This window comes from Cryptomeria japonica, chromosome 10 (assembly GCF_030272615.1).
Source record: "Cryptomeria japonica chromosome 10, Sugi_1.0, whole genome shotgun sequence".
In the NCBI taxonomy this organism is placed as follows: Eukaryota; Viridiplantae; Streptophyta; class Pinopsida; order Cupressales; family Cupressaceae; genus Cryptomeria; species Cryptomeria japonica.
The window spans coordinates 460,773,700-460,800,015 of record NC_081414.1 but is presented as its reverse complement, the minus strand read 5'-3'; the positions used below and the strand labels follow the sequence as shown (position 1 = coordinate 460,800,015).

At 36.8% G+C, this 26,316-nt stretch overlaps 1 protein-coding gene across 2 annotated transcripts in view; it reads left to right on the top strand.

Moving 5' to 3' along the window:
- The window catches only part of LOC131067516 (uncharacterized), a 195,141-nt gene that overhangs the window by 106,019 nt on the left and 62,806 nt on the right, over positions 1-26,316 (top strand). For both annotated transcript variants that reach the window (XM_058002548.2, XM_058002547.2), the window contains exons 13-14: positions 8,961-9,008; positions 9,167-9,307. In XM_058002548.2, coding sequence (XP_057858531.2) covers positions 8,961-9,008; positions 9,167-9,307 — 189 coding nt within the window. The remainder of the gene's footprint in view (positions 1-8,960; positions 9,009-9,166; positions 9,308-26,316) is intronic.

Sequence of the window (26,316 nt, the reverse complement as noted above, 5' to 3'; positions counted from 1 at the left end):
TTGATTTGCCAAAATTTCATTTGAAAATTCAAAATTGTAGTTCTTATACATCTTTTTATAACTATTCTTTCAATTACTATATGTATATCAGTGTTCGCCGCTTGCCGTCCCCCGCTGTCATCCCCCTATCGTCTTTAAACTTGGGCCCTTGGTCCCCACGTCCTTGAAACCCCCCATCCTCCCATCAGGAAACTCCTTGGAACATTGATTATCTTCAAATAAATTGGGTGATTTTTTCTTAGGCAATTGAAAATATTGTTTTTCGAAACAATGACCCTTGTAATAAATTGGATCTTAAACTTCCTTCCATTTGATCTTTTGATTTAAAAATACATCTTATGATTATGATTGTTCACTTTCAACTTCTATTTGATATATTTCTATTCTTGTAGGACAAGGGAGTTATTCATTTTACGATATTCATTTAATATTTGCCTTATCAAGTTCAACTTTGCTCTTGCCAATTTGTGTATGATTCTCTTTCTCTCTCTTTTTGTCTCTCTCTATTACGCATTGGAGTAGCATGTCTATTCCTTTGACGTCACCTATTCTCATTGTTGATCATTCATAGTTGCTTACCAGACTCAACATTTTCTCTACCCTCAATGCTTTCTACCTTGGAGTCCTTCAAGACTCGTTGGAGCGCATGCCATTTTGATGCTTTTTATGCTGATGTGTATTCAACACGCCTTTCTTAATTTTTTGTCCACTACTGTTGCTTTTCTGTCATCGTAAAAAAATTTCTTTTTATTACATATCGCATGTGAGATCCAGCCTCAATGTATTTTGTCATGTTCAATCCATTTTTCCATGGATGATTGGAATGATGAGGAATCTAAAGCCATGCGCAAGAGACTTTCTTTTTCCCTTTTCATGGACCAGCTTTAATACCTTACTCTCATGGAGAGTTCTATTGCCTATTGAAAAAGAAATATGATTTTCTTGAGCCAAAGCAAACACAAGCTCCTTGGTGTCATTAACAACCCCCTGAAACCTTTTTGCATACAACATGAGTAAAAAACCTAATATTCTACATGACTCAGAGAATAAGGGGTCATGCATTAGGGCCTCTTTGCCCCATTTCTTGAGAGATTGAAAGCTATGTTAGCTTATCATAATACCATTAAGCTGGATTCGGTGCCCAGTTGATTTTGTCTTTAGAGTGTCACTGCGCTATCTTGTATCTTCACCAACTCACATTTTTTCATGATTTAGCTTCATGTTGGTCAAGATATGTATAGTTAGCTCTATCTTTCTCGAAACAGGCTGCTGCCTTTGGCTTCTTTGCATAGCAATTTGTGAATAGTTTGTGAGAAGTTTACTCTTTCCTATTAACATCCTCCAAGATTGACTCCTTTGAGATAATTCCTTGGATGCTCTCTCTGACTTTCATGTGATTGAGGTATAGATTGCATGGGAAGGATATATGTAGAGAATATATTCATTGCTTGAATCGCCTCTTCCAGCTTCTTGGTCGTAACACTGTTTTAATGTTGAGCATTTCTTGTAGGTTGTCGGTGGCGCCATTGTAAGCTTTGAGGATCATCTTCAACATATTTGGTCAAGTGGCCTTAGGATTGCCCTAGTTATAAGCTGAGATACATCAACATATTTAAAGGGGTGATAGGATGTGTTGTTTTCGTTCTCTAGGGAAGCATTTCTTTTGTAGCTATCTTATCTATTGTGAGATTTGATGGAGATATCCATTTCAGCATAGAGAGTAGGAGGGTTTCTTGCTACTAAAATGCCTAAGCTCCTGTGCAGGTGGCATCTAATCCTCCAAACCTTCATCCACTGCTGCATTAAAGGACAGTAAATCTAGAAACTACAACACCTGCACAGTGCATACTGCTGCCTCCAGTTTATTATGAAAGTTGACCAATATAATAGCACAGAACTTGAAATTACCTGTATCAGTCACCCTCTTTGGACCCAATGCTGCTATGACTAGATTAAGAGCTTGCACAGCTGGACGATCATTTTTTTCCAGTTGAAATTCTAAAACTTGCCAATCTGCAATGGATCTGCTGAAGGCCGAATACCATCACCTGCCATGATAAAGATGTCCAAGCAATGCGAAATGCCTCCCAACTAACAGTCACCATAATATCAGCATAATATAGAAGGGCAGTATCCTCCACCTAGTAAAGCACCCTGTTGAACACTATATTTGAAATATAAAAAAAAATATATTTCCATAAGCGTGAAAGACTAAAAGATTTTCGGCCAAGAAATTGTATCGAGCATTTCAAAAGGAGTTTCATCGAAAGAGTGCTTTCATCGAAATAGAGCATGACGTGTAAAGCACTATGCAAAAGGTCTTCGGTGGAATATCACTTTCGGTAAATAAAGGAAACTGCTCATCGATACTCCAAGTTTCATCGAAAAGTGAAAACAAAAAGCAATAGGCAAAAAGTGATTTCGAAGAAATATAACTACCGAAGAAACTCATAAAGCATTCATCGAAATGCAAATCTCATCGATAACATAATGTCGAACAAGAACAGAGGTGTTTTATCGATAAAAGAGGATATCGAAGGAAAAGGACTTTCGATGAACTTGCATGAACTTTCAGCGAAGAACAGAACTCATCGGAATACGATTTCGATGAAACTTGCAAATGACTTATCGAAAGAAAGTTTGTCGATGAAAAGACGATTTCGGTGAGTCTTGAAAATGGCTTCTCGACATGGGCTACTCACCGAAAAGGTAATATCGAGGAGAATGGGCTTTCGATGAAAGATTAAAACACTCGGTCGAAGACAAGGGTTTCATCGAAAACTTGAATTACGATCATTTTGATCGAACTGTACTTCCCGCGAAAGAGTTAAAGACCCAAGTGAAGAATGTCACATCTGCAATTAAGTTTAAACACTTGAGTAGCCGTTGTAGACGCAGAACATTAACTGTGCACAAGTTGCCCATACGATTACAGCTGAACTGATCGAATTTTCATAGGAGCCAGATTAATGCCAAAAGACTAAAAATTGCGAAGAACTTGCGGAAATTTGTGAACGACAATCAGAAGAGCTGGGCATTTCTCCAAGTAAGTGTTGTCTCTCGTATTTGCTGAAATCATGGAACCTTCTTCTTCTTCTTCTGAAAAGAGTAGGAAAGGAAAAGAACTAAACCCTGAAGAGAAGCCCAAAAGACAAAAGAAGGAAGGGAGAGCTCTGACTCAGGATTTGCTAGACCAATGTCCCACATCTAGTGTAAGGTCTAAAAAGATCAAAAGCGAAGAAGAAGGATTGGAGGATAGATTTGAAAATCTGGGAGACATTTGGACTGAAATCAGAGGACATGAATTATTCCTATTTAGCTACAAAAGAAGGGATGCTCCTGAGCCCATAAGTAATCTATGGAAAAAGAACTTAGGGAAATTGGTAGTCCCAAATGTGTTTGTAGATGTTGAACTAATGAAAGCTCTGGTAGATTGTTATAATACGAGAACCAAAACCATATGCGATTACAGAGGGAATCCCTTAGTGGTGATTAACAAACAAACTGTTGATATGGTATTTGATTTAGACTGGGAAGTGGAGGAAAGAATCGATATGCAGAAACTGTCACAGGAATTCTTCGGCTTGGAAAACATCTACAGGACTTGGAGATTACCTATTCACCGGCCGAAAGTGGGTGGGGCATTTGTTCCGTTCAGCAAAGATGACAAGGTGCCGTTTGATGTCAACCACTTCCATCCATATTTTAAGTATACATATTATGGTGCAGCCCAAGTATTAGGCCTAGAGGCTCATCCACTCATGGATATTGGGGTTATGGTTTTGTGTGCTGATTTACAATCAAAAGACCCTAGGTCATTTGATTATGCCACTTATGTTGCAGATGCCTTAAATCATGGGTTGGAGAAGTTAAAAGGGGATCTCGTGAACATACATTTTTCATTGTACTCCTTATTAATGCATATTATTCTTTATTGTGGACAAGAGATCAACTTCTGGTCAGATGATTTCTGCATTAGAGCTTATGATAAGAATGGTTTGAAGAAGCCAGTTCAGTTGTGGGTTTCTGCATGGGACCAGAGGTTCATGAACAACCAGTACTGGCACTTTCAGGAATATTTTGTGAAACCTCTTAGTGCGGCCTTTGGGCAACACAGAGATTATACTCTGTCCCCTGAAATAAAGAGATTCCTCAGGCCAAAGGACTTATCTCCGGAGTCACAAATTGATCACAATTGGGGTGATTGGTATTGCCACGATAATCACACAGAAATCAGGGTATTTGGGTATGAAGGAAGACCACACATGCTTCCAATTACAGTACTAAACAGGGTGGCTAGCCTGGAGATTGTAAGACAATTATCTATTGTCAGTGCCAAACACCTTACAGATTTCGGTAAGCAGTCCATCGTTCCAGGTTTATTGGTTTTTTCTGACTTTGTTGTTAAAAGTTCAAAAAGCTATCATTTACTACAGAATAAGTTAGACTACTATGGCATGACTCTGGGTGAACCTAGAGAGAACTTCGATCCTGAAGGGTATATAAGAGCTGCCAGAGCGTCACAAAAACTCAAAGCTGGAATACATGTGGCCAAAATGCCAGATGACCTGATTAAAAATCTTGAAAGAGAGGAGGCCAGGATTTTGAGAGAAAAGAGTGAATTGACTTGGGAGGCCTACAAATGGAAAAGGGCAAGGGGGATGATAGATGGAGATTTACTTGGGAACCTCCAAGATCCTCTGGAAGTAGCTAAAAGGCTACTTCAACATGAAGAAGAGATCATGCATAGAGTGCCCCCGCAATTCCTTCATTTTATCAACATTGAGAAGGATAGTCAACCATTGGCTCACATGTCACCAAAATCAACTGCTAGTAGTATCCCTGCTGATTCCCCTAGGGAAGATTATCCTCCTGGTTTTGAAGCAGAGATGAATGTGGACACTGGTGAGATTAACATTAAGGATGTAGTCGATATAAGAATGACTGAACATGAAGATTTTGTTGCTGATGATGGATTCGCTTCTTCAAGGGAATTCCTTTCATTTTTGTACCAGTACAAAGGGGCACATGTTAAACGAAGCATGGCTGGAAGACCAGAAGAAGAACAGATGAAGAAATTGCAGGATGAAATCGATATCCTCATGAAAGATATGACCCCTGAGAAAGGGAGAAGATTGCTAAAAGAGGCCGGTGTAATCATCTTTTCTGGTTGGGATATAAACTCAGCACTTCTGTTTGACGGGTTCCTGAAAAAGCAAGATTTGAATCAACAGGTGTTGCCTCAGGAGATAGACAAATTATTCCTAGGCTCTGGATATGATCCTGACAAGAAGGCTCTCCTACAATGGGCATTATATCCAAAGGGGAAGAGGCCTATCATTGTGGATATTGAAGAAACCTTTGGACACCTCATGGTTCATCAGGTTGGAAAGACGGACCCTAGGGTCACTGCTAAATTAAACTTGGATGTTGCCAGATTAAACCTGGACCAGACAGAATTTTTGGTCAAAGAAAATGTCACATATAAGGGGTTGTATGAAAAATCCAAAGAGGAGAATCAAAAGTTGCAAGCAAAAATATTGCAACTTGAGACAGGGACTCCCATAAGCGAATACACCTCATACCCCACAGGACGTAGCTTGGATGATGTTTCCGATGCTCTGTACTGGAAGTATCAAGCAGATAAAGCCACCAAACATGCAAATAGTATCCAACAAAAGATGGATAAACTGGTCAATGATATCATCGGACATCGGTTTAACACCATGCTTTCGCATGTCAAACCATATTGGAAGGTATATAATGGAACTATAAAGGCATTAACAGAGCATGAGAGATTAAAAGCACGACTACATGAAGTACTGAATAGTGTCGATACAATGACGCCAGAGGAGAAGACTGAAGGGATAGCGTACATGGAGAATCATGTTAAACTCGAAGATGCGCTAAGGAGAGATCTTAAGGAATTGGATGATGGGAGACTTATTGGAATGCCCTCAGTCTATAAAGAAGGAGATGTAATATCCCTGGAGGACTTGCGGAATGAGCTTATCAGCGTCAAAGATTGGGCTTTGTCAGAAATGGATCGAAGTAAAGACATGGCCCCTACCGTCAACCAGATGATATTCAAATATCTGTCGCAAGGAGAAGAATTGAAGAAACAGAGTGCTAAAATCAAAACCTTTAAAGATGATGATTATATTCATCATTTAGGAATTCTTAATCTCTTTTTGCTTAAGTTTGTTAGAAATGTTTAAACTAATGATTAGCATTTCGAAAAGACGTGTCTTTTCATGAATAGCTTTCGTTCCCATATATATATGAGAATGGTTTTTGTAATATAAAAAAAGAGGATACACAATAAGAAGATGGCGATGTATGATAGCCTGTAAGTTTTACAAACTTCGATGGAATACATGCTATGAATTGTTGTTTTTCTTTGCGTATGTGTTGTGGATTATTTCACTTTGTTTTGGCAATCGTCTGTGATATTATCTAAAGTGATAAGGTTATTCATATTCTTGAAATCAAATTTGTGCTTCACGTTATAAGGTTGAAACAAAAGTTTTGCTTGCGAATTGTAATTGTTCCTCGCAGTACTTCATTGATTGGTCCCTTAAAGGTAGGGTTAAATTCATTCAATCAACATATGATATAAGCATTCAAATTGATCTCAAAAGAAATAATAACCGACAGGTCTATAAAAGGGTGGATTAAAAAACTGTCTCACAGGCTCGCATGATAAGTCCTGAAGAAAGTATAATGACTCTGTAGCCCAAACAGCAAGGAAGGCACTGGTCAAATTCAGATTACACTTATCACCATATTCATCATATGTTATTTTAAAGCAATAGAAGTAATTAGGAAACATAGATCGAATAGCTTCTACAACAACAATCTTGGACTCATTTGCTATATCTCCATTCTAGGAACCTATGCCATTCTGCAACTGGGAGATATCAGATTAAGAAACTAAATCTGCTATAAAAAGCATTAGTTGAAGGAACAACTAGTGAGTAGGTATACCCGCTTAGGTCCTGCAGAGCCTAAAGAGAGAGAGTTAGTAACCAAATAGGTTCACTCTATAAGTTGGCCAAGTCAATTGGAGGGTTTGATCATAGGAGTTGGCATTTCCTTAGAATCTATCCAATCTGTTGATTTGAGACCCAACACACCCAACAATACACCTTGCTACTATCAGCATAATATAGAAGGGCAGTATTCTCCACCTAATAATGCTTAGCCTACTCATTATGGGATGCTACTATCACAACCTCTTCACACAAACTCAATCGTGCAAAAATCCTTTATCATAAGCCATTTTAAATGTGCACGAGGCCACCGCACTATTGCTACAAACCTTTACATGGTACTGAGGAAGATATTAAAGTGAAGAGTTAACATCTCATTCCACCAGAATGTCAAGGCTTTTCCAATCATGTACGCCCAAATTCTTAATATTTATGACAGTAGTTCAACACTCTTGTTTGCTAGGAAATCAGCCAGAGAGTTTTTGTCTCTAAAACAATTGAGATATTTTATCAGCTTAAATCTACTTATCCATATACTTGCCTTTTGAAGATTAGATCTCATTGTTCAGTTTGGACTCTTCCCTTTTATTAAATCTTTTATTGCATCATGGTATCGTTCTTTTATGCCATTATTAGATCAGTAATTAGTGCTTCTGATTCCGCTTTGTTGTTAGACTTCAATCTCTACTTCAGGGTATCCTTCCTTTTATACCATTATTAGGCCAGTAATTAGTGCTTCTGATTCAGCTTTGTTGTTAGAATTAGTGCCAAGCAGCAAGGACCCACCGCACAAGAAACTATCCCTGATTCCCTGCCATCACATTATAACTAACTTTTTCTATTCTAGGATTTCCCCTAGATGTGCCAACAATATTTTATTCCTATCTAATTTCTTACAATCTCTTGACCCACTAATGGTATCCAAGGTTGAGTTTTTCTTCTTACCCTCATTTTTAGTTAGAAATTGAGAATTATAATTCTTTTTTCAAAAGTTATATATAATCCTCTCAAAGCTTTTAAGGTTAACTTAGTTATTGAAAATATTTTCTATATGTAGAAGAATATTTTTCCATATAAACATATTCTTTTGCTGTGCTTGTTATAGTAGTTAGAAGCTGGTAATGAATTTGAGATATGAACTCTGTAGATGTTCTGGTTTATTTTATTTGTTTGAAAAGTGGTAGTTCCTCTCTAAAGTGAATGAGAGCAACATCAAGAGTTTGACTCTGGATTAAAGTTTCATAGAATTAGTTTTGGGTTGCATATGAGAAAATGTTGATATACAGGTGCTTATGAAGTGTTATGTTTTTTTAATAACTGTGAATGATTTGTTTCTGAGTTTTGGTTCCCATTGACAGATTTTGTCCATTGTTAATGTCTTTTAGTTCTTGCATATCTAATTCTTTAATACTTTTGCAACTGAGAGCATAGTAGCATACGTGATAGCTTTAAAATGTGTGACTTCTTTGATACTTGAGACTGCTGTCAGCTAAAAATGACAGGAAATCCCCTATGCTGTTTTTACTGGGTTCAACAAGAATATAAATTCAGCATTTTGTGTTAATTGCGGAGATATAGGAAACTAATGTAAGTCTATTATAACTGTACGATATAACAGCAATGATCAAAGGTCTATATAAAAATATCATGGAATGTGAATAACAGCAATAGATGCAAGTGATATAACATGATGATTCCATAATTGAAATGAGGTCACCTAAATATAAGGTTATCCTTAAAGTTGCAACCATTAATGCAACCTTTTTAAAAATATTATCTAATCTTTAATTATATTATGTTATGATTGTGAACAAACTTAGTCTAGTCTACTTGCTCTGTATACACTAAATGCACCCAAGCACACCTTACGTTGCCTACAGGTATGGCTCATTTTATTGTTCATTAGAGAGAACATTTTGGTATTGGATTAGTTTCAGATTAATTACAATTGAGTTGTATATATTTCAGACGGCGGTGCATCCAATTGAAGACGTGCGATCGAAAGCCATTCGTCTGGTATTGTATCTCTTTCTGTTCTTTCATTGGCTTTTTATATGCCTTTCCTTTTGACAGAAAATAATTAACAATATGAAATATGAGAGGCAGTTCCTTATTCATGTGTATTTTTTTGGCTGCAAGACATTGCATGCATGTTGATTAGATGTGTTATGCAGGTGGCTAATAAGTTATATCCACTAAACTCTATTTCTCAAAATATAGAGGAGTTTGCGACAAAAATGATGCTTTCTGTGGCTGATAACATTCAAGGCGGGGATAGTATGGAGATTGGGGGATTAAGAATTGTTGGGAGAGAGGTATCAACTAAATACTTGACATTGGTCTTCTTTTGCATTTGATATTTTATTTTGCAGCGTACATCATGCATTCTAACAAGCCAAAGAATTCATATACACTATTGCCAATGTCAATCACTGTTTCTATGGATTAATATGTGTAATTATTGTTTGATACAAAAATACCAAGTTGTATGACACTGCAAGCAAAGGAGCCACCATAATGTACATGAAATGTATAAATATGGATGTATTTCAGAACTAATTTCAAGTGTAAGTAAAATTCTTAATGGTTACAGTAATTTTTGAGTTTTACCCTGATGTCCAATTCTCAGAGTTTGGGTGGTGATAGAATAATCAATGGGACATTTACCTAAACTATAATCCTTGTTAAATCTTACCTTCTGAAGACAAATGACCAACGTATCATGATACGGGATACCTCAACAAGCAGATAAGAAAATAAATTGCTTGTATGTACTGTGAAAAATGAAGGGGAATGTTTTATTGAAATAAGATTCAAAATCCATATGCATAAAAACAATAATTACAAAAAGTAGTTAAATGTATGGAGGACCTTGCTTGTCCAAGAGGACAGCCAAGTGGTCAAAACATTAAAATTGCAAACGGCTAGTCATAGGTTCCATTACATACACTAATTTTTGTAAGATTCACTCTGGAAGTCAGTGAACTTCAGGCACATATTAGAAGGTAGGCTCTGTTAGTTTATGGTACATAGAAACCAGATGCTATGTATTGAAATGGTAGTTTGAAATATGATCATATTGGGGGCTGAAGGTCCCATTTTTTATTTATCTTACAAAAATAGGAATGAACCTGCAGAATTATACTCGAAACTATTTATCTTTTTTCTTAAGATAGAGACATTGCATTTACTAAAGGTTATGAACAAGAGGATCAAAGGCTCATTGACCAACTTTCAATCTGTAATGACAGGAGGAAATTTAGTAGAGGCAAAAATTAAGAATTACATCAATCATAGGACAGAACAACACAAGGTATTTCACAAATTGTTGCTTATGCAGTACTAAATCAACATGATTCACCAACTCAAGAAACTAGATGAAGGTATGTTCACAGATCAGGCAGAGATTTTTCTAGTTCACCACAGATCTCTACAGAACAATTTATATCAGGAATGCAACAGAAGCCAAGGTGCTATTTGAGATTAACACTACTATTACAATCTAGAACAGTGGCTAACTAGTGGTAGCGATGATATGAAGAGAAGTTGTAGCCAACTAATTCTGTTTGTGATATAAAGTAAAGCTAAGTGCAAGAGCATTCTCCTTTACAAAGAACCAAGAACATTAATTAAAATAGGCAGAAGCCGCTCAAACAAACTCCAACCTTCATTAGATGAAGGCATCTTGATTGTTAACTTCCCCTTCTTTGCTCAATTACCCCTCTCTATTTTGAATTGCTTTTCTTCTTTGGTTTCTGGTATCCTTCATCATTTAACTTCTCAACACTAGCTATTGTTGCTTGGATTTTTTTTCGTTTCTGTGCAAGGGGGTATTCTTTTGTGAGATGATTATACTCAACACAAGATCTTAACTAAATGGGATGTATTCATAAATTATTGATTTAATCCATTCAAACCTTGTTGCCTTCAAGGTAACAATTTCAGTACTGCCTGGTGCAGATTTAGCTCTATGTAGTGTTGTGCTATGCACACCATTCCTCATCTTCTATTACGGGGACCCCCTTCCTTGAAGCCTGCCCGCGAGAGGGACAACTCTGAGCAAAGTCGTTTTCTTTCACATCCAAACACCGAAAATCAAGAAAAGTTCGGAATTTTTCTAAATGAATCATCTTTTGTTGTCGTGCCTTCCAAACCTGAGGAAACCCTCAAAAAACACAGGGAATATTGTTCGGTATTTTCAGGGTAATATATTTCGTGTTTTGAAAATCCCAAGCTTCATACAATGCCGATAATATTGTCGAGATTTTACAAAATTTGGGCATCCTTAGTCTTGAGAAGAGAAATGCAAAAATGTTTTTTTACCATCCCTCTTGTTATTCCCAAAAAATTGTTAAAATAATATTAATATCTATTCTATAATGGTCATCTTCTATTCTTAGTGGTCATCTTAGTTGTCGACTTATCTAGCTATTTAGCTTTTTACTTGACTTATTTAGCTATTTTAGTGCGTTAAGTGAAACTATTGCTTCTTTATTAAAGACGCATAGTTCGCTTTATATTATTTAGCTTTTTAAGCTTTATTTAATACTTTAAGCTTTTTTAGCTTTTTAGTTTTCACTTAAAACGACTAGTTCTTAATTTAGAACGTCGTCTTGTAATCTCTCTATATACAGTTGTATATTGTTGAATAGATAATCTGTTTATTTGAGCAATTATTTTTTCATGGTATCAGAGCGGGTCGATGGGCTTTTTCAGAATTTGGCGATTTTTTTAATGAAAAATTCATAGCCTCTTGCTACCTAGATATAATTTCCAAATTTTTTTTCAAGTGATTTTTCTATGAAAAATAATTAGATTGTTGTTTGCAAGCAGATCGTGAGCTTTTGGAATTTTTCATGTTCCTTTTTGGGAAGTGCTGAGGATTTCGTTTCTGGTCCTTTCCTGAAGAAAAATCGCAGCGAGGGTTTTTGTTGTAGAATCGCAGAGTGTTGACCACGTGCAGGTTTTCCTCGCGATTTTTCTGCGGCCTGTTTTTTTTCGCACCATGGATTTCGTGTGGGTTTTTTCAGCATCGCGCAAGGAGGAAAATCGCGTGTATTATTTTTTCGTGTTCTGGTGCGATTTTTTTTTCGTGGGTCGTTTTTTGCTCGTGCAGAGCTGTCTAGTTGTCACTAGGGCACGCAACAGATTTCCGGCAAGGGTGCGACATTGGGGTTGTTTCTCTATGTGTCGCAAACCATCCTCCACGTCTACATCGCGTTAGTTCGTGTTGTGTGTGCTCCGACCTCTCCACATGTGTGTTTTGTGCTTTCTTGGCACAATTTCTTGGTGGAAATCCCGTGGTTTTTTGCTATTTGCGATTTTCGCCATCCTTTAGTGACATAATCGCAATTTTCAAGGCTGCAACAAGTTGCTAGGGTTTTTGCATTGCTTTTTTTTAACGTTTTTTTTTAAAATTGTCTATTTTGTTTGTTTTTTCATTGATTTTTTTTTCAAAAAATTTTTAGGGTTCAAATTTGCAAGAAATTTTAATTTTTGGGTCTTTTCAACAAACCTCAAAATTCGTGCATTGGGATTCATGCCTCGAATTCTGCTCCAGGTTTCAATTTTTTTGTGCAGTTGCTTCTATTTTGATCTTTTAATTAGATTCTTTTGTCTTGTGCCTTCACTAGGTTGACCTCCTTCAATCTCGGTTTTCGTGATAGCATCTTTGACCAACATCATGTTGGAACACAGTCAAAAGTTCAACAACTGCAACAACACTTGGAAACAATGCATGTTGATGATATTTGAATATCATTGACTTCATCAAATTGATTTGGGCCAGACCTCTCGTCCTACAAGTCCCATGGTTTTCATGATTTTTTCCTGAAAAATTGTTTGTCGGTTTTTTGATTTTTTCCACAAAAAATCATGGGAGTGTTTTACTTGATTTTTTCCTCAAAAAATAGGCTTTTGCCGCGTGATGTCTGGTGTTTTGCCGCGTGACAATTTAGGGTTTTCACGGTTTTTTTCCTCAAAAATTGTTCGTGGGGTTTATAATTTTATGCTTAAAAAACTATCATCTGTAATCCACGATGTTTGCGCAGGATTTTGGTTATTTGGGTTTTGCCGTTTTTTTCCAAAAAAACGTTGATTTGCAACCTTAGATTTCTTGGTTTTTTGATTTTCTGCTCAAAATTGTGAATTCTCTTTTAGAGAGTTCTTGTTTATAGGGTTTGACGGGTTTTTCCACAAAAATCGTGCTTTGTTGCAATCAAGTTTGGGTCACACTTGTAGTTGCCAAGGCGAACATCTGCAACCGTGGTATCTTGCAGTCTGTTTTGGAGTTACTAGAGCAATTAGTGCTCAGTACTCTTCTGCAAAAGGGTTTACTGATTTTTCCTCAAAATCATGGTTTCGGGCTTCAGTAATTCGTGTGTGCTAGATTTCTAATTCGCGTGTGAGGGCTTCATTTGCTTGGATGGCTTTTGGTACTCTTGGTCATTTACATTCTGCAGATCCTGGGAGGGTCTCCGTAGCAACAGAGTGTTCTTTGCATTTGTGTTCATAACACCTACAATGTTTTTTGTAGGGTATTGAGTACAATGATCATTAGGGAGGGTGTTAAAATAATATTAATATCTATTCTATAATGTTCATCTTCTATTCTTAGTTGTCATCTTAGTTGTGGAATTATCTAGCTATTTAGCTTTTTAGTCGACTTATTTAGCTTTTTTTTGTGCGTTAAGTGAAACTATTGCTTTTTTATTAAAGACACATAGTTAGCTTTATATTATTTAGCTTTTTATGCTTTATTTAGCTTTTTAAGCTTTATTTAATACTTTAAGCTTTTTTAGCTTTTTAGTTCACTTAAAATGATGAAAGATGCTGACTCACCAACCTCACCAACTTCTGACTCATCTACTGACTCAACCGAATCAACAAGATCTTAGACTACTGGCTTTGCTGCTGGTGGTGGGTATGGATCTTCTGCTAATGGTGCAGGGTCCTACTATTTGAAGGGGCTGTGGCCCTACTATTCTAAAGGGTTCCAGTTCGAAGAGTACGTAAACCCCCAGCCCATATGAGTTCGGCATAGCTCATACATTAAGCAGGTGGTTTATGCCCACTTTAGGAAATTGCCATGTGCTCATAGATCGTCATTACTCGGATTAGGATCTTGGATCTGTGATTGGAACTAACTATGCTCCGGTAGTTACTGTCTCTATTTCCGTTACCTATGTTCACGTTGGTGCTTCTTTCGACTCAGTCTCTGTCCCAACCCCCGCAGGAATGTAGCAAGCTAACTGACTTTTCTGATTTTTGTATTCTTTGACCAGCGAGAAGGAAATTGGTTTTGTTTGTTTGTTTTGTGGTTTTTCACTTTTTTTTTGTGTTTTTGCAAAGTATGTGTGCTTGGGAATTGAATTAATGCAATTGAAAGTCAATAATAAACATAAGCTAATGATTGACATTAAATTTCAGATTGACTGAATTTGTAACAGCAGTTATGAAAAGCCAAAAAACAATGGAATTCACCAAAGAGAAGCCAAAATTGGCTTACTAGGGGTCCAACGCCTTGCCTAGAGGGCTGCCTTATTAGCGTAAATGAGTCCAGGTGTTGCTACAGGAGCTATCAATGAGTCCTAACTGCTTCAATGAGTTTATTTCCTCTAGTAAATAATTACCAAAAACAAATCTAACATAAATTGACCAAACTGTTGCTGTTTCCTTCAAACCCCTAGGAGACTTTACTGTAAATGGGCAATTTTCCACATTGATTTGCTCCTATCTCTCTCGAGTGACATCATAAGCTTGAAAGAATGATTCCAATCTTTATTCCTACCGCTGACAATGAGATTTGTACCAAAAATCCCAAGTAAAACCCCTCAATTTATTTTTTATGGATTCTAGGCAAGTAGGGAAGGTACGGCTGGCCCTAGAATGGTACGGCTGGCATTTAGGAGAGGAAAACTTGCTGTAAAACATTCCAATCTGATCAATACTTGCTGTCCAAACCCTTTCCTTGCTGCTTCAGCTGATAAATCACTCAATTTGGTCCTCCAATGATCTGAATTACTGAAAATAGTGCCAAATCAGGTAGGGGCTATGTCCAACCTGTGAGAATATGGGAGATTTCATTCTCAAATCCTTACCAAAACCTGCAAATCTGAATTTGCAGAATAACTCCAGCTATGAAGATGAAGAAAATAAACCAAGAATACCAAAAATGAGAGCCAAAACAAAAATATAATGGCCTCCAACCCTAATCGAACTCTTTCGAGGCATCTTTTAAGATTCCAAAAGAATCTTCTTTTCTTCCAAAAGCCACGCCCAACCTTGGCTTTGCACTTTATGAAATCTTAAAACATTTTAAAATGTTATATGCCTCTTCGTGGACGTGCAAGGTGGGCCCAAGTGCTCACTTAAGCAAACACTTAATATAAAGTGCTTTTATAAAGTTACTTTATAAGTTTACTTTTCTAATTTAAGAAAAAGTAACTTTATCATTACTTTATAATAAATATTATAAAGTACATGTATTTATCCATCCAAGTCAAATAAATGACTAAGTATAAGCCCCCAAAGATGGAAAATATCACCTCCTAATCAATTAATTTGCCTGCGGAGGTGGCTAATAGGCAAAACTATGCAACTGAGTGATTAGAGAAAAAATGGGGACATTACAAATGACTAGTTATTAATTTAGAATGTCGCCTTGTAATCTCTATATATACTGTTGTATATCGTTGAATAGATAATCCATTTATTTGAGCAATCATTTTTTCAAAAATGGCCCCGAAACAATATCTAAGTAGCACTTGAAAACAAAGAGGAGTGATGCTTTTTCTTAAACCTCCTGCTATCGCTGAAGTAAATATCGAAGGGGGAATGAAGTTATAAGTTCGGCATTTTTTTTTGGCCAAGGGTCGATGTTTGAAGTTGTCATTGCCTCCAATATTCCCCTTTGCTATTGCCGATTTAAAACCCCAAAATCAAAGCGCCCAAATAAAGTTCAATATGTAGCAAGCAAGGTGGTTTAAAATAAAATATTATTTTTGAATCCCCACTTTTTTGACCAAAGTAATACCAGAAGATGTTAGGTTATCATGAAGTAAAGTTTGGCAAAAATATAATAAAGTTCGACAAAGACATGGGGGTCGTTCTTTTGTAAGCATCGCCCTTATCTTCTCGTAAAAAACACCAAACTAGGTTTTAGGTACTTTCAAAATTAAAAAAAATAAAAATAATATAATAAAGTTTGAATGTTTCCTTTTGAGCAATTTAAATTGTTTTGCTTTTTCCCTTGTGATCCTTGAAAACAACACCAAATTTTGTAAAGGGGGTATGCGAACACTGTGACAGAACACAGGATGCTACAAGAAGTATGCGAACTTAGAGGATTGACAATTGGAAATGACAGCTAGAAATGTTTTTTTTGTAAAAGGGAATTATTATACTTTAAAATAACTACCTTTGGCTCAATATAATGCAATATAAAAAGAAGGCCAAAAGTTAGTTATTTCCCCATCTACCGAGGATTGTCCTGTGGTTGAAAGTAGTTGAAAAGTTAGTTGGGGAGTGTTGTGACCTAATTCACACATCTCCCCATCGTAGATGGGGGCCCCCTCTTTTTGCTTTTAGGGTTTTGTCTTAGCTTTGCATTTTCATAAATCTTCATTTTGAGAGATTAAGAGTCAGAGTTTTGAGGTCATCCCAAGCCAAACAGAGAAATCTCGCTTAGAATTGCATTTGAGTGTTGTCAAAGTGTTCAGAAGGTCCAAAGGACGAGGATCGCAATTGCTTTGGGTCATTTCTAACAACCTTCTATTTTTAGAAATTTTTGTTTTTTCTGCTTTTTTGAAAGTGGCATATGGGATCTGCTCCTCAACTCATTTCATTACTACCCATTTTGTCGGAATTTGAAAATCTTGTCTCTAGATATAAAAAGCAAGGCTTCAAAATTTTTACTTTTTTTTTCTAAGGTTAGGGTTTTGTTATTTAGGTCATATTGATCCCGCTAATGTCGTCAGATTTGAAATTTTTTGCTTCTAAGTGTAAAAAGTAAGAGTTTGAAATTTTGCTTTTTTTTGAGATTAGGGTTTTGATTCCCATGCCAAATTATTACTACCCATGTTCTCAGATTTTGAAAATTATGTCTTTAAGGGTAAAAAGCAAAATGCAAACCCTAATTAGGGTTTTGTTCGAGAAGATCAGCCATCTATCAGTACCCATGTTCTCATATTTCGAAAATAAGGTCTCTAACTGCAAAAAGCAAAATGGAAATCCAGATTAGGGTTTTTGTTCCAAATGAACCAACAAGGTATGAACATGAAATGAATATCGTTGATCAAATAAGGTCTCCAAGTGCAAAAAGCAAAATGGAAATCCGGATTAGGGTTTTCTATTCTAGATGAACCAACAAGGTATGAACATGGCATGAATATTGTTGATAAAGTATAAAGGAAGGGGATTGGAAATGGCACATTGAAAATTTTGCCTAAGTTGAAGAAGTAAAAATGGCAGATGCTTAGACAAGTTCAACAAGGCTCAAGGTTAGGCAAGTGGAATGGTAGATGATCAGTCAAAATCATCCAAGGATGACAAGCATAGAAGATAATTAAGCAGGATCAATGTTTGCCAAGGCATACGAGAGTTGTCCAAGTAAAATTGTCCGACAAATGTTAAACTCCTACCGAGGTTTAACTAACTCATGGCAAGAGTCACTCAAACTCTTGCCTACGGTTAAGCTTATTCATACACAAGAATGTCTGACAATCTTCTAAGTGCACCTCATGGCCAAGCTAAAATTGTTTGACAGATGGCAAACTCTTACCAAGGGTCAACTAACTCATGGCGAATGTCAAGCAAACTCTTACATGTTGTCAAGCTCAAGCTAGAATGACATGCCTAACACTGTGCCAAGTCCGCTTAAGAAAGTGTGCATATGTCCTAAGGTAGATCCAAGTCCGCCTTGATAAAACATGGCACAAGGAATTTAAAGTTCGCCTAGAAGACATGTCAAGGAATTTAAAGTCCGCCTTTATCAAGTTGGCATTATGCACTCTAAAGTTCGCCTAGTCCTAAGGTTGAAGAGTCCACCAAGAAAGAATGACCAAGGTGATGTAGGGCCCACTTAGGTGAAATTGAAGATTTCATAGAATAAGGATGATATAAATTGCCAAGTTGGCAATAAAATGGCGACATGGCACTTCAAAGAGAGAAAGATAACAAGTATGATGACTTGGCATTTGAAAGCAATTAAGTCAATAAAACAGGTGACATGTCAAGTACCTTCCTCAAGATCATATTCTAGAAAGAAAATAAAGTTCTAGAATAAAGCAATTAAAACTTTCTAAAACATAATGGAAGCTTCCAAGGATGAAGTTCAAATTTCTTAAAGGAAGAATAAAACTATAAAACTTTCTAATTTTGCAAATATGAAAGAACGTCTTCCAAACTCCCTTCTAGAAGAAAGCAATGAAGTTCGAACTTCCTAAAGGAGGAATAAAGCAATAAAACTTTCTTAAAATTACTTTCTTGTGTGCCAAGCAAGAAGTTTGAACTTCTAGAAGATAGAATAAAGCTTCTAGAAGCCATCTAAGAAGCTATAAAAGAAGGTTTCATCTCATTGATACTTCTTTCTTCCAAGCAAAGTTTGAATTCTTCCTAAAATTCGCCAAAGAAGCAGTTCCAAAGTCTGATCAGATTATCAAACTTTCAGAAGAATTCATCATAGAGATAAGGGATAAAGCGAGTCCAAGGGATTGAAGGAAGCAATCAAGAAGTGCAGCATATTCTCCAAGTTCGCTATTAACAGCAGATTGAAGGTTTGATGATAAGACAATAAAGCTCGTAATATCTGATCATATTCTGAATTCACCATTGATCATCCTTGAATTCGCCTAGGGAGAGAAAGATAAATCAAATTTGCACATAGTCTCCTTAGAAATCTATCAAATCTGCACTTTACCTTGTCCAAAAGACTATCAAATCTGCCCTTGATAGGAAGGCAAGACAAATTTGGAGAAAGATACATATCCAGGACTCATCCAAGATCATCATAGACAGCAAATTGAAGGTTTGCTGAAGATCTTGATGATCTTTCAAGTATAAATCGAACTTGTGTAAACCCTGCCCAGACAAGAAGAAAGTAATCTAAATTCACATATCCAAGGAGATGGAAGCCAAAGAAAATTGTCGAACTGCTGCAATCATGATCAGTAAGGTTGAAGATAACAGACTAAAGGTTTGCTAAATATCCTAAGTTCTTAATCATCTCCAAACCCGCCTTGGAAGAGAAAGATTGTTCAAATTTGATACACGTGATTGTCTTCCAAGTATGATACAAACCTGTCCAAAGCTTATAAATTCTGCCAAGAAAGAGAACATTCAAAGTTGAAATTTATCTTACAAAACATGGCATGACATGATCCAAGTCCGCCCAGGGTTGGACAAATAAAGCATCAAATGAAGATGAAATAAGCCTTGATAAAGGGCATGACAGAAATACAATACAAATTGTCTGATCAACCTTGGAATTCACCACGAACAACAAGCACAATGTCAAAAACAACTTCCAAACCCTTCTAATTTGCTTAGTACAAGAGAAAGATGGTTCAATTTTTGTTCAAATAAGATCAGATGGTCTGATCATATTCCTAAATCTGCTCAAGACAAGAAGATGTATGACCGTTCAAACTCTTTCAAAGTTCACCTTGTCTCAGATTTGACAAAGTCCGCCTAGGCACATAAGAAGATGGGCAAACAAGGTCTAGACTCCGCCCATAAGATGAGAAGAAAATATTGAAACAAGGATGACATGATTCACCCATGACTAAAGACTCTAAAGTCCGCCTAGGAAGGGAGGAAGGTGGCAAAGGATTGTCTAAGTCCGCATTGATGAAGAAATTGTCCAAACCCTTGCAAGTTGATCAAACACAAATTAATTCATTTGGGCATAAATGGAATATGTAAAGATACCTAGCTAGAGACCTAAAATTTGAAGACAATCAAGCTAACATGCTAGGAACAAAGATAAATTTTGATCAAATTTTTTTTTCACATGAATCAGACCAGCATGTTGGAAAATAAATGTCACATGAACTAAATTTTAATTATTTTCGAAAATTAAAATTAAAAATAATTCTCAACACTTTCCATTAATAAAGTTCTAGAAGATTCCTTGATAAGATCGAATTTTTGAGAGAAAAAATAAAACTTTCCATTTTGGATAGATTAAAACACAAAAAAACAATAAAAATTATTTTGAAATAAAAAAAACAATAAAACAAAACAAAAACTTCTAAATTTAAGAACCCTAAACTCTATATATTTTCAACCAATTCACTTTCACAATTCATTATTTAGGTTGAAAATTTTTGAGAGAATTGAAGAGAAGTTTTCTCTTAAATTTTATGAATTTTGGATTTTTGAAGAAGAATTGTTCAGAAGAAGATTCTTCTAAGTGTTAAAGGTCTAGAAATTAAGCACTTTTCACTAATTTTAAGATAGATTTTCAGAATCAGAGATAAATTTCAGTCATAAAGAGGATTCAAAAACTCAATTTGACTGAATTTCCTCACCTTTCTATCTTATTTTCTCAGTTTTCATCAATTTCTTGACCAAACCCTTCACTTTCAATTCGTTTTTTCGCAGAAACTTAACCTTTTAACAGGCTGAAAGTGAAATTTTCAGAGAAAGAATTTAAAATCAGAATTAAATTCTGAAAATAACATGGAATTTTCATGTGTTTTTACAGGTAGCAATGAAGTTTGCTAGCAAAGGAGTATAGCTGAAGTCCAAAATCAAATCCAAATGGAAGAATATCAGTGACACAAACCTCAGACATGTTGATATGGAGGAATTTAAGAAAATAATGTATGGACATGATGGACACATTCCTACACCTATTGCCCGCAAAATGATGCATAATGAAATTGTCCAGGCAGTTGGATTCCCACCAGCCAAAGAGTGTGTTGAGCTAATAGTTGAATGTGCTTTACACTATAAAGCACAATTGAGAGAAATCATTGCACCAGATGGAAGAGTCATGGCAAATCTTTTAGAATTGTCCATCCAAGAGACATTTGGCATACCAAACCACAGTAAAGCTGTTGATTTTAAGTAATCAGATTAGCAATGTAGAATGAAAACCAGAATGCTAAGTAAATCATGCACATAACACACATGTACTCTAGGAAAACCTCCCTCTTGGAGGAAAAACCCAGCAACCAAATTATCTAGATTAGGCTGTAATCAACAGAGTTTACAATGAGCTTCAACACATGAAGCTGTCAGTAAATATGCACAGACCCCTAGAGCAGATAGCAATTATAAACTTATCTACAATACAACTGTTGCTGTGACAAGGAGGAAGGCAGATTGAGGTTGCTGTCTACAAGGTTGATATGCTGACCCTCAGATGATGTTCGCTGCCTCCTTCAGACCAGTTCACAGTCCTTCAAGGGAGTTTGCTGTGCCTTGACAAGATTCGCTGCTCTCTAAAAGCAGTTCGCTAACCTCTGATTATAATTCGTTGATCACCGAAGTAGTTCGTTGATAGGATAGGTTTGCTGAGTGATAATGTGTGTGTTAACAATGAATTGTGACTTGTATATATATAGGTGACTTAGCCTTTTGATTTTCCAAGTCAGCTAGCATAAGGAATTACAAACAAATGCATTGAGGTGGCGCCAAATTAGGTCCACACGTTACAAGACCCCAACACGTTACATCAAGATAAGGATAATAGGACATGACTAAGGCCACGAGCCCATTAGTCATCCAAACGTGCTAGGTGTGCTAGGTCGGCCCTAGAAGGGCTCCGACCTAGCTACATATATCAACAAAAGCCACCTACAAGACTAAAGGACAGGCCCAAAGGGTCTATGATAGTCAGCCTGAATTCTGTGCCACAAATTTGAACAAGTTTTGGTTGGAGAAGAAAAGACCTCAAGGGAAAGTAACGAAGTATTTGTTGCGTCCATACTTCAATGAAGAATATGGTGATATCATCCTACTGCTGAATAGGGTAACGGGCAGCCCTAAGGGTCAGCTATTCGTGACATGGATGTATTATTTCATGGATGTATTATTTCATAGATGTAACTCAATTGGCCCCGTATAATCAGCAATAACCTTCATGAACAATTGATGAACTTGGAAAGGACAAAGACATTCCACATGTGTTCTTACATAATCTATCTATTGGTTGCAACTTACAGATATTTAGGACTGATTTGTAAAGGCATAGTAGGAGGTGGTGAGAATGAATTCCGATCATATGATTGTTATCCTCAGCTGCAACTTAAGGACAAAAGTTTCCGAGCCCATGACGCATTCCTGATGTACATCACAAGAACATTGCAAGGAGGTACTCATAAGAGACTTTCCCCTGAATCAAAAAGCCTAATCAGCAGGTACAGATCCTGGTTTATCCAGTTTCCAAAGTTCACTTATATCAGAATCCAAGGTTTCACTAACCATCCTTACCGATTGCCAATCTACCCAACCAATAGGATGGTCCTATTGGAAGTTCTCAAACACTTGGAAACATATCAGAGCTTCAAAAGAGTAAGGCAAAAGGCAGCCATATCTTTCCCATTCTTCATTGGAAATATGGAAGAATCTTGTTTAATTGCGTAGGCAGCTGAAAGTGCCAGGCTAGGGATGTAGTGGTATCGTTTCACATTTTACCAATCTAGAGCTAATTATGATCCTCACAATAACATCAGGTCAGCGAAGGAGGAAAGATTTAGACATAAAATGGATATAGAAGATTTCTGGGCAAATGCTACTAATGAGTATGAAATCAGGAAAATATTATATTCCAGGCTATCAATAAATTTCATCAGAGAGACTCAACCTTTTCTCGTACCAGATTAGTTAGAAGATAGCGGAGAGCATACTCAACCTAGCTTTGATGAGCATGCACCTCTTCCTCCTATCAAATGATCAACACCAGAGCAAACAGACTTGACTACCTTGATGTGGCCAGTCATGACATATACAAAGTGATGGGTTAATCAATAGTGTCACAGGTTGTAGCAGAAGAATATAACTTTGATTTATAATCTGATGGCAGTAGCAGAAGGATATTCTTCAAATGAAGAAGCAACACAAAATGCCAGACCAAGCGAGAGTGCTAAAAGGAAGGGGAAGGCAGTTGATAATGAAGAACCTGCTCAGAAGAAGCAAAGGATAGAACCATCTTGTTCCGCTACATCAAGGAATGAGAAATACACATTAACTGTTGATGTATCACTGACTGAAATACAAATTCCTTCAGTTCACGAGGAAAATGCAGAATCAGTTCATCAAGAAGACGAACAACCACCATCTTCTACTGGCACAAAAATCCTTGAATCAGAGCATGACACATATATTGAAGAAGGAGAGTTTCTAGAAGGGATGATTTCTGCTCTTCGGGGTATCGCACATGACAAAGAAAGAAAGGATGACCAAGAGGTAGAAGGCATTGAGCAGCCCACTGTTTTTGAATGGCTGAGGGAGAGGTTGAACATGAACACACTAGTAGTAGAAGAACAAGAAGAAGATGACATGTCAGATTTGTTGGCCAGGTTAGAGTAAACTGCTGTGAAGAAGCTATCCAAGAGATTTTCTACCATCCAGAGAGATGAGATAGGCAACCGCACCGTGCAAATAGCTGTGCCTAAGGTGAACAAAGCAAAGGGAGACATTGCTCCTCATGAGTATGAGATCACCACTTTTGACTTAGGCCCAAGCACAAAGGCCCAAGTAAAAGAAGACTTAGACAATTCAGTTGCTTTCATGAAGGCAAAGTTGGATGAGGAGACAAAAAAGAAAAATGAACATAGGAGAGAAGTTGAGCGCTTGAAAGAATATATACGGGAATTGACTACTAAGTGACTTGATCAAGCCAATCCAGAAGCTCTCTTACTTTTGGATTCACAACAGGTAGTCAAAGGTTTTGAGGAAGATGCAGTAACAACCAAAGAAACTAGAGATTGGATATAAAGTATAAAAGAAGAAGCAACCAAGTTCATAGAAGGAATCTCATCAACATATGAACAAACTTCTTTGCTTTCCAGGATTGAGAACATGACAAAAATATGGGCTGACTTCCAATATGTCCAGGATAGAATCATTCAATCCCTTAGAGAACTGAAAGGAATCTCATCTCAAGAGTTGGTTTGAGCAAAAGATAATTGAAGCAGGGGTTGCCTATGATTTCAACGGTTGGCATTGGACAATGGTTGCACATAATGAAGTCTTGGAGAAGGTGAAAGATGATGCTGATAGACTAGAAGGACAAATAAAGGCAATTCGAGACAAGATCTTCCTTGTGGTTATAGAAATGATTGGGAAGGATACCATCCGAGAGAGTGATATGCAGCTGGAGAATTTGAAGGCCAGAGTTCAGAACATCTTCTTTGCCATCATAGGGCTAGTCTTGAAGAATAATTTGGCTAAGGCGTCAAACCTCATGTCCATTAAAGATGCCTTTCACAAACAAGAATTGGATTGGGAGATCACCTTTGCTTTATGTGTAGATGTCACCATGGAGGAAGTGTGTCCAAATTCATTGAATATCAGAAGAAAGGGATGCAATCCTAAAAAATAGCATCTCACGCCACTTGTTTCTTTTGAAGTTAATCTTGGATTTTATTTTGGAAACTTTATCTAGGGTTAGGGTGTCTAGATCTCAACCATCGATCTTAGATTGATCTTGGCTTTTTATTTTGCTTTCAAAAACTCTATATAAACTCACTCTCATTTCATTTAAGTGTGGAGAGATTTATGAAATTGTTGCACAGAGCTATTTGAGTAATAAAAAATTCATTATTTGTATTGTTTTTAAATCTTTTTTATTGCTAAATGGTTGCATGGTTGCATATTCCCTTCAACACTTAGATTTGATTTGCTTAAGAAATTTGTTTTCAAGTTGTTAGATGAATGATAGATTTGATAGTATTGATTGGTGAAATTTTGCTCATACTTTTGTTGGACAAATGATTTCCTTTCAATGTGTAAAGTTAGCCCGAGCTTTTAAATTGTTGGTATTCTACCTAAGTGTGAAAATCTTAAGCATAACCTTAGAAGATTGCACCCTCTTTGCGTAGTTGTCCTAGTGTGGCGAAACAAAGCATCGTTATCGGTTTCACCTAGTCTTTACCGTCTCTTGAGTTCATAGGAATAGCTTAGAAGTAGTATAGAATCCCTAAACCTTCATCCTTTTTATCTCTTTTGAAGATTTAAACCAGAAAATCCAAAAAAACATAGAGCATAAATTGTTAAATCTGCCTAAGCTCAACTTGTGAATGATACCAGTTAACAAGCGTAAGTCCCCCTTGAGATTTTCAGCATACACTACCCGAAGGGCTATCCCACTAAAGTTGCTCATTTGCACATATAGACCTTGGATTCGCCTTGTGGTCTTTCTCGCAATCTTGGCACAAGTAGTGATTTTGTTCAGGGGAGGATAGAGTATCCTTGTGGTATTTTATTCTAAGTGTTCGGTAGATAATAAAACGTCCACCAACAGGGAGTTATGAGAATTACTAGGTATGGGTTAAAGCTGTCAAGGCTTCTAGAAGGCAGATCACAACCATTGGATGGTTTCAATCGCGGCCACTGATTCATAATGTAAAATCTATAAAAGGCCAATGCCTCTCTGTTTGTAAGGATTAGATTTTAGAAGGTTAGATAGTTAGAATTTTTAGAGTGAGACAGCTAGCAGGTTAGAAGTAGTTAAATTAGGAGTAGAAGTAGAATAGAGTATAAGCTGTTGATAGAAATTGTTGTAATTGGCAGTTAGAACAAGTGAATGAAACATTGAAGCATGGTGTTTTGTCATGTGTCCTAATTTGTTTGCATGGTTTCTGTTCATCTGGTTAGTTGATGTTCAGTGATTTTAGTGGTGAAGTGTGAGGGTATTTGATGTGATTTCAGGTTCATACCATTGGAGGCTTGTTGACTGTAGGTCTCTGTGCATGGTTAGTCTGAACCCAATATTGTTCTTAGTTCAACTGTGGGTGTTTGTCTCAGGCGACACCAAAATTGCGTTTTTGAATGAATATCCATAGTCTAAAAATCCTTTATTTGCTTGGAGCTTGCACTATTCTTGTGGAGTTGGGAGTATATCTCTGGCTAAGCAGGAACCAATTTATGTGAAATTTGTCTACCGACATCACCAATTGTTGCTATCATTGTCCTTAGGATTCCTGAACCCTATCCTTTTGCTTGTATTTTCCCTTAGTTTGAGAATCAAAGTATCGCCAGATGCAGGCTAGCTTGTAGCATTAATAAGTCCCCTTGTGTTTACCAACAAAATACATCAATTGCTAAGTTATCCCATGTAAGTCAAGACCTGACAGTTGGAACCTTGAGGCTATCC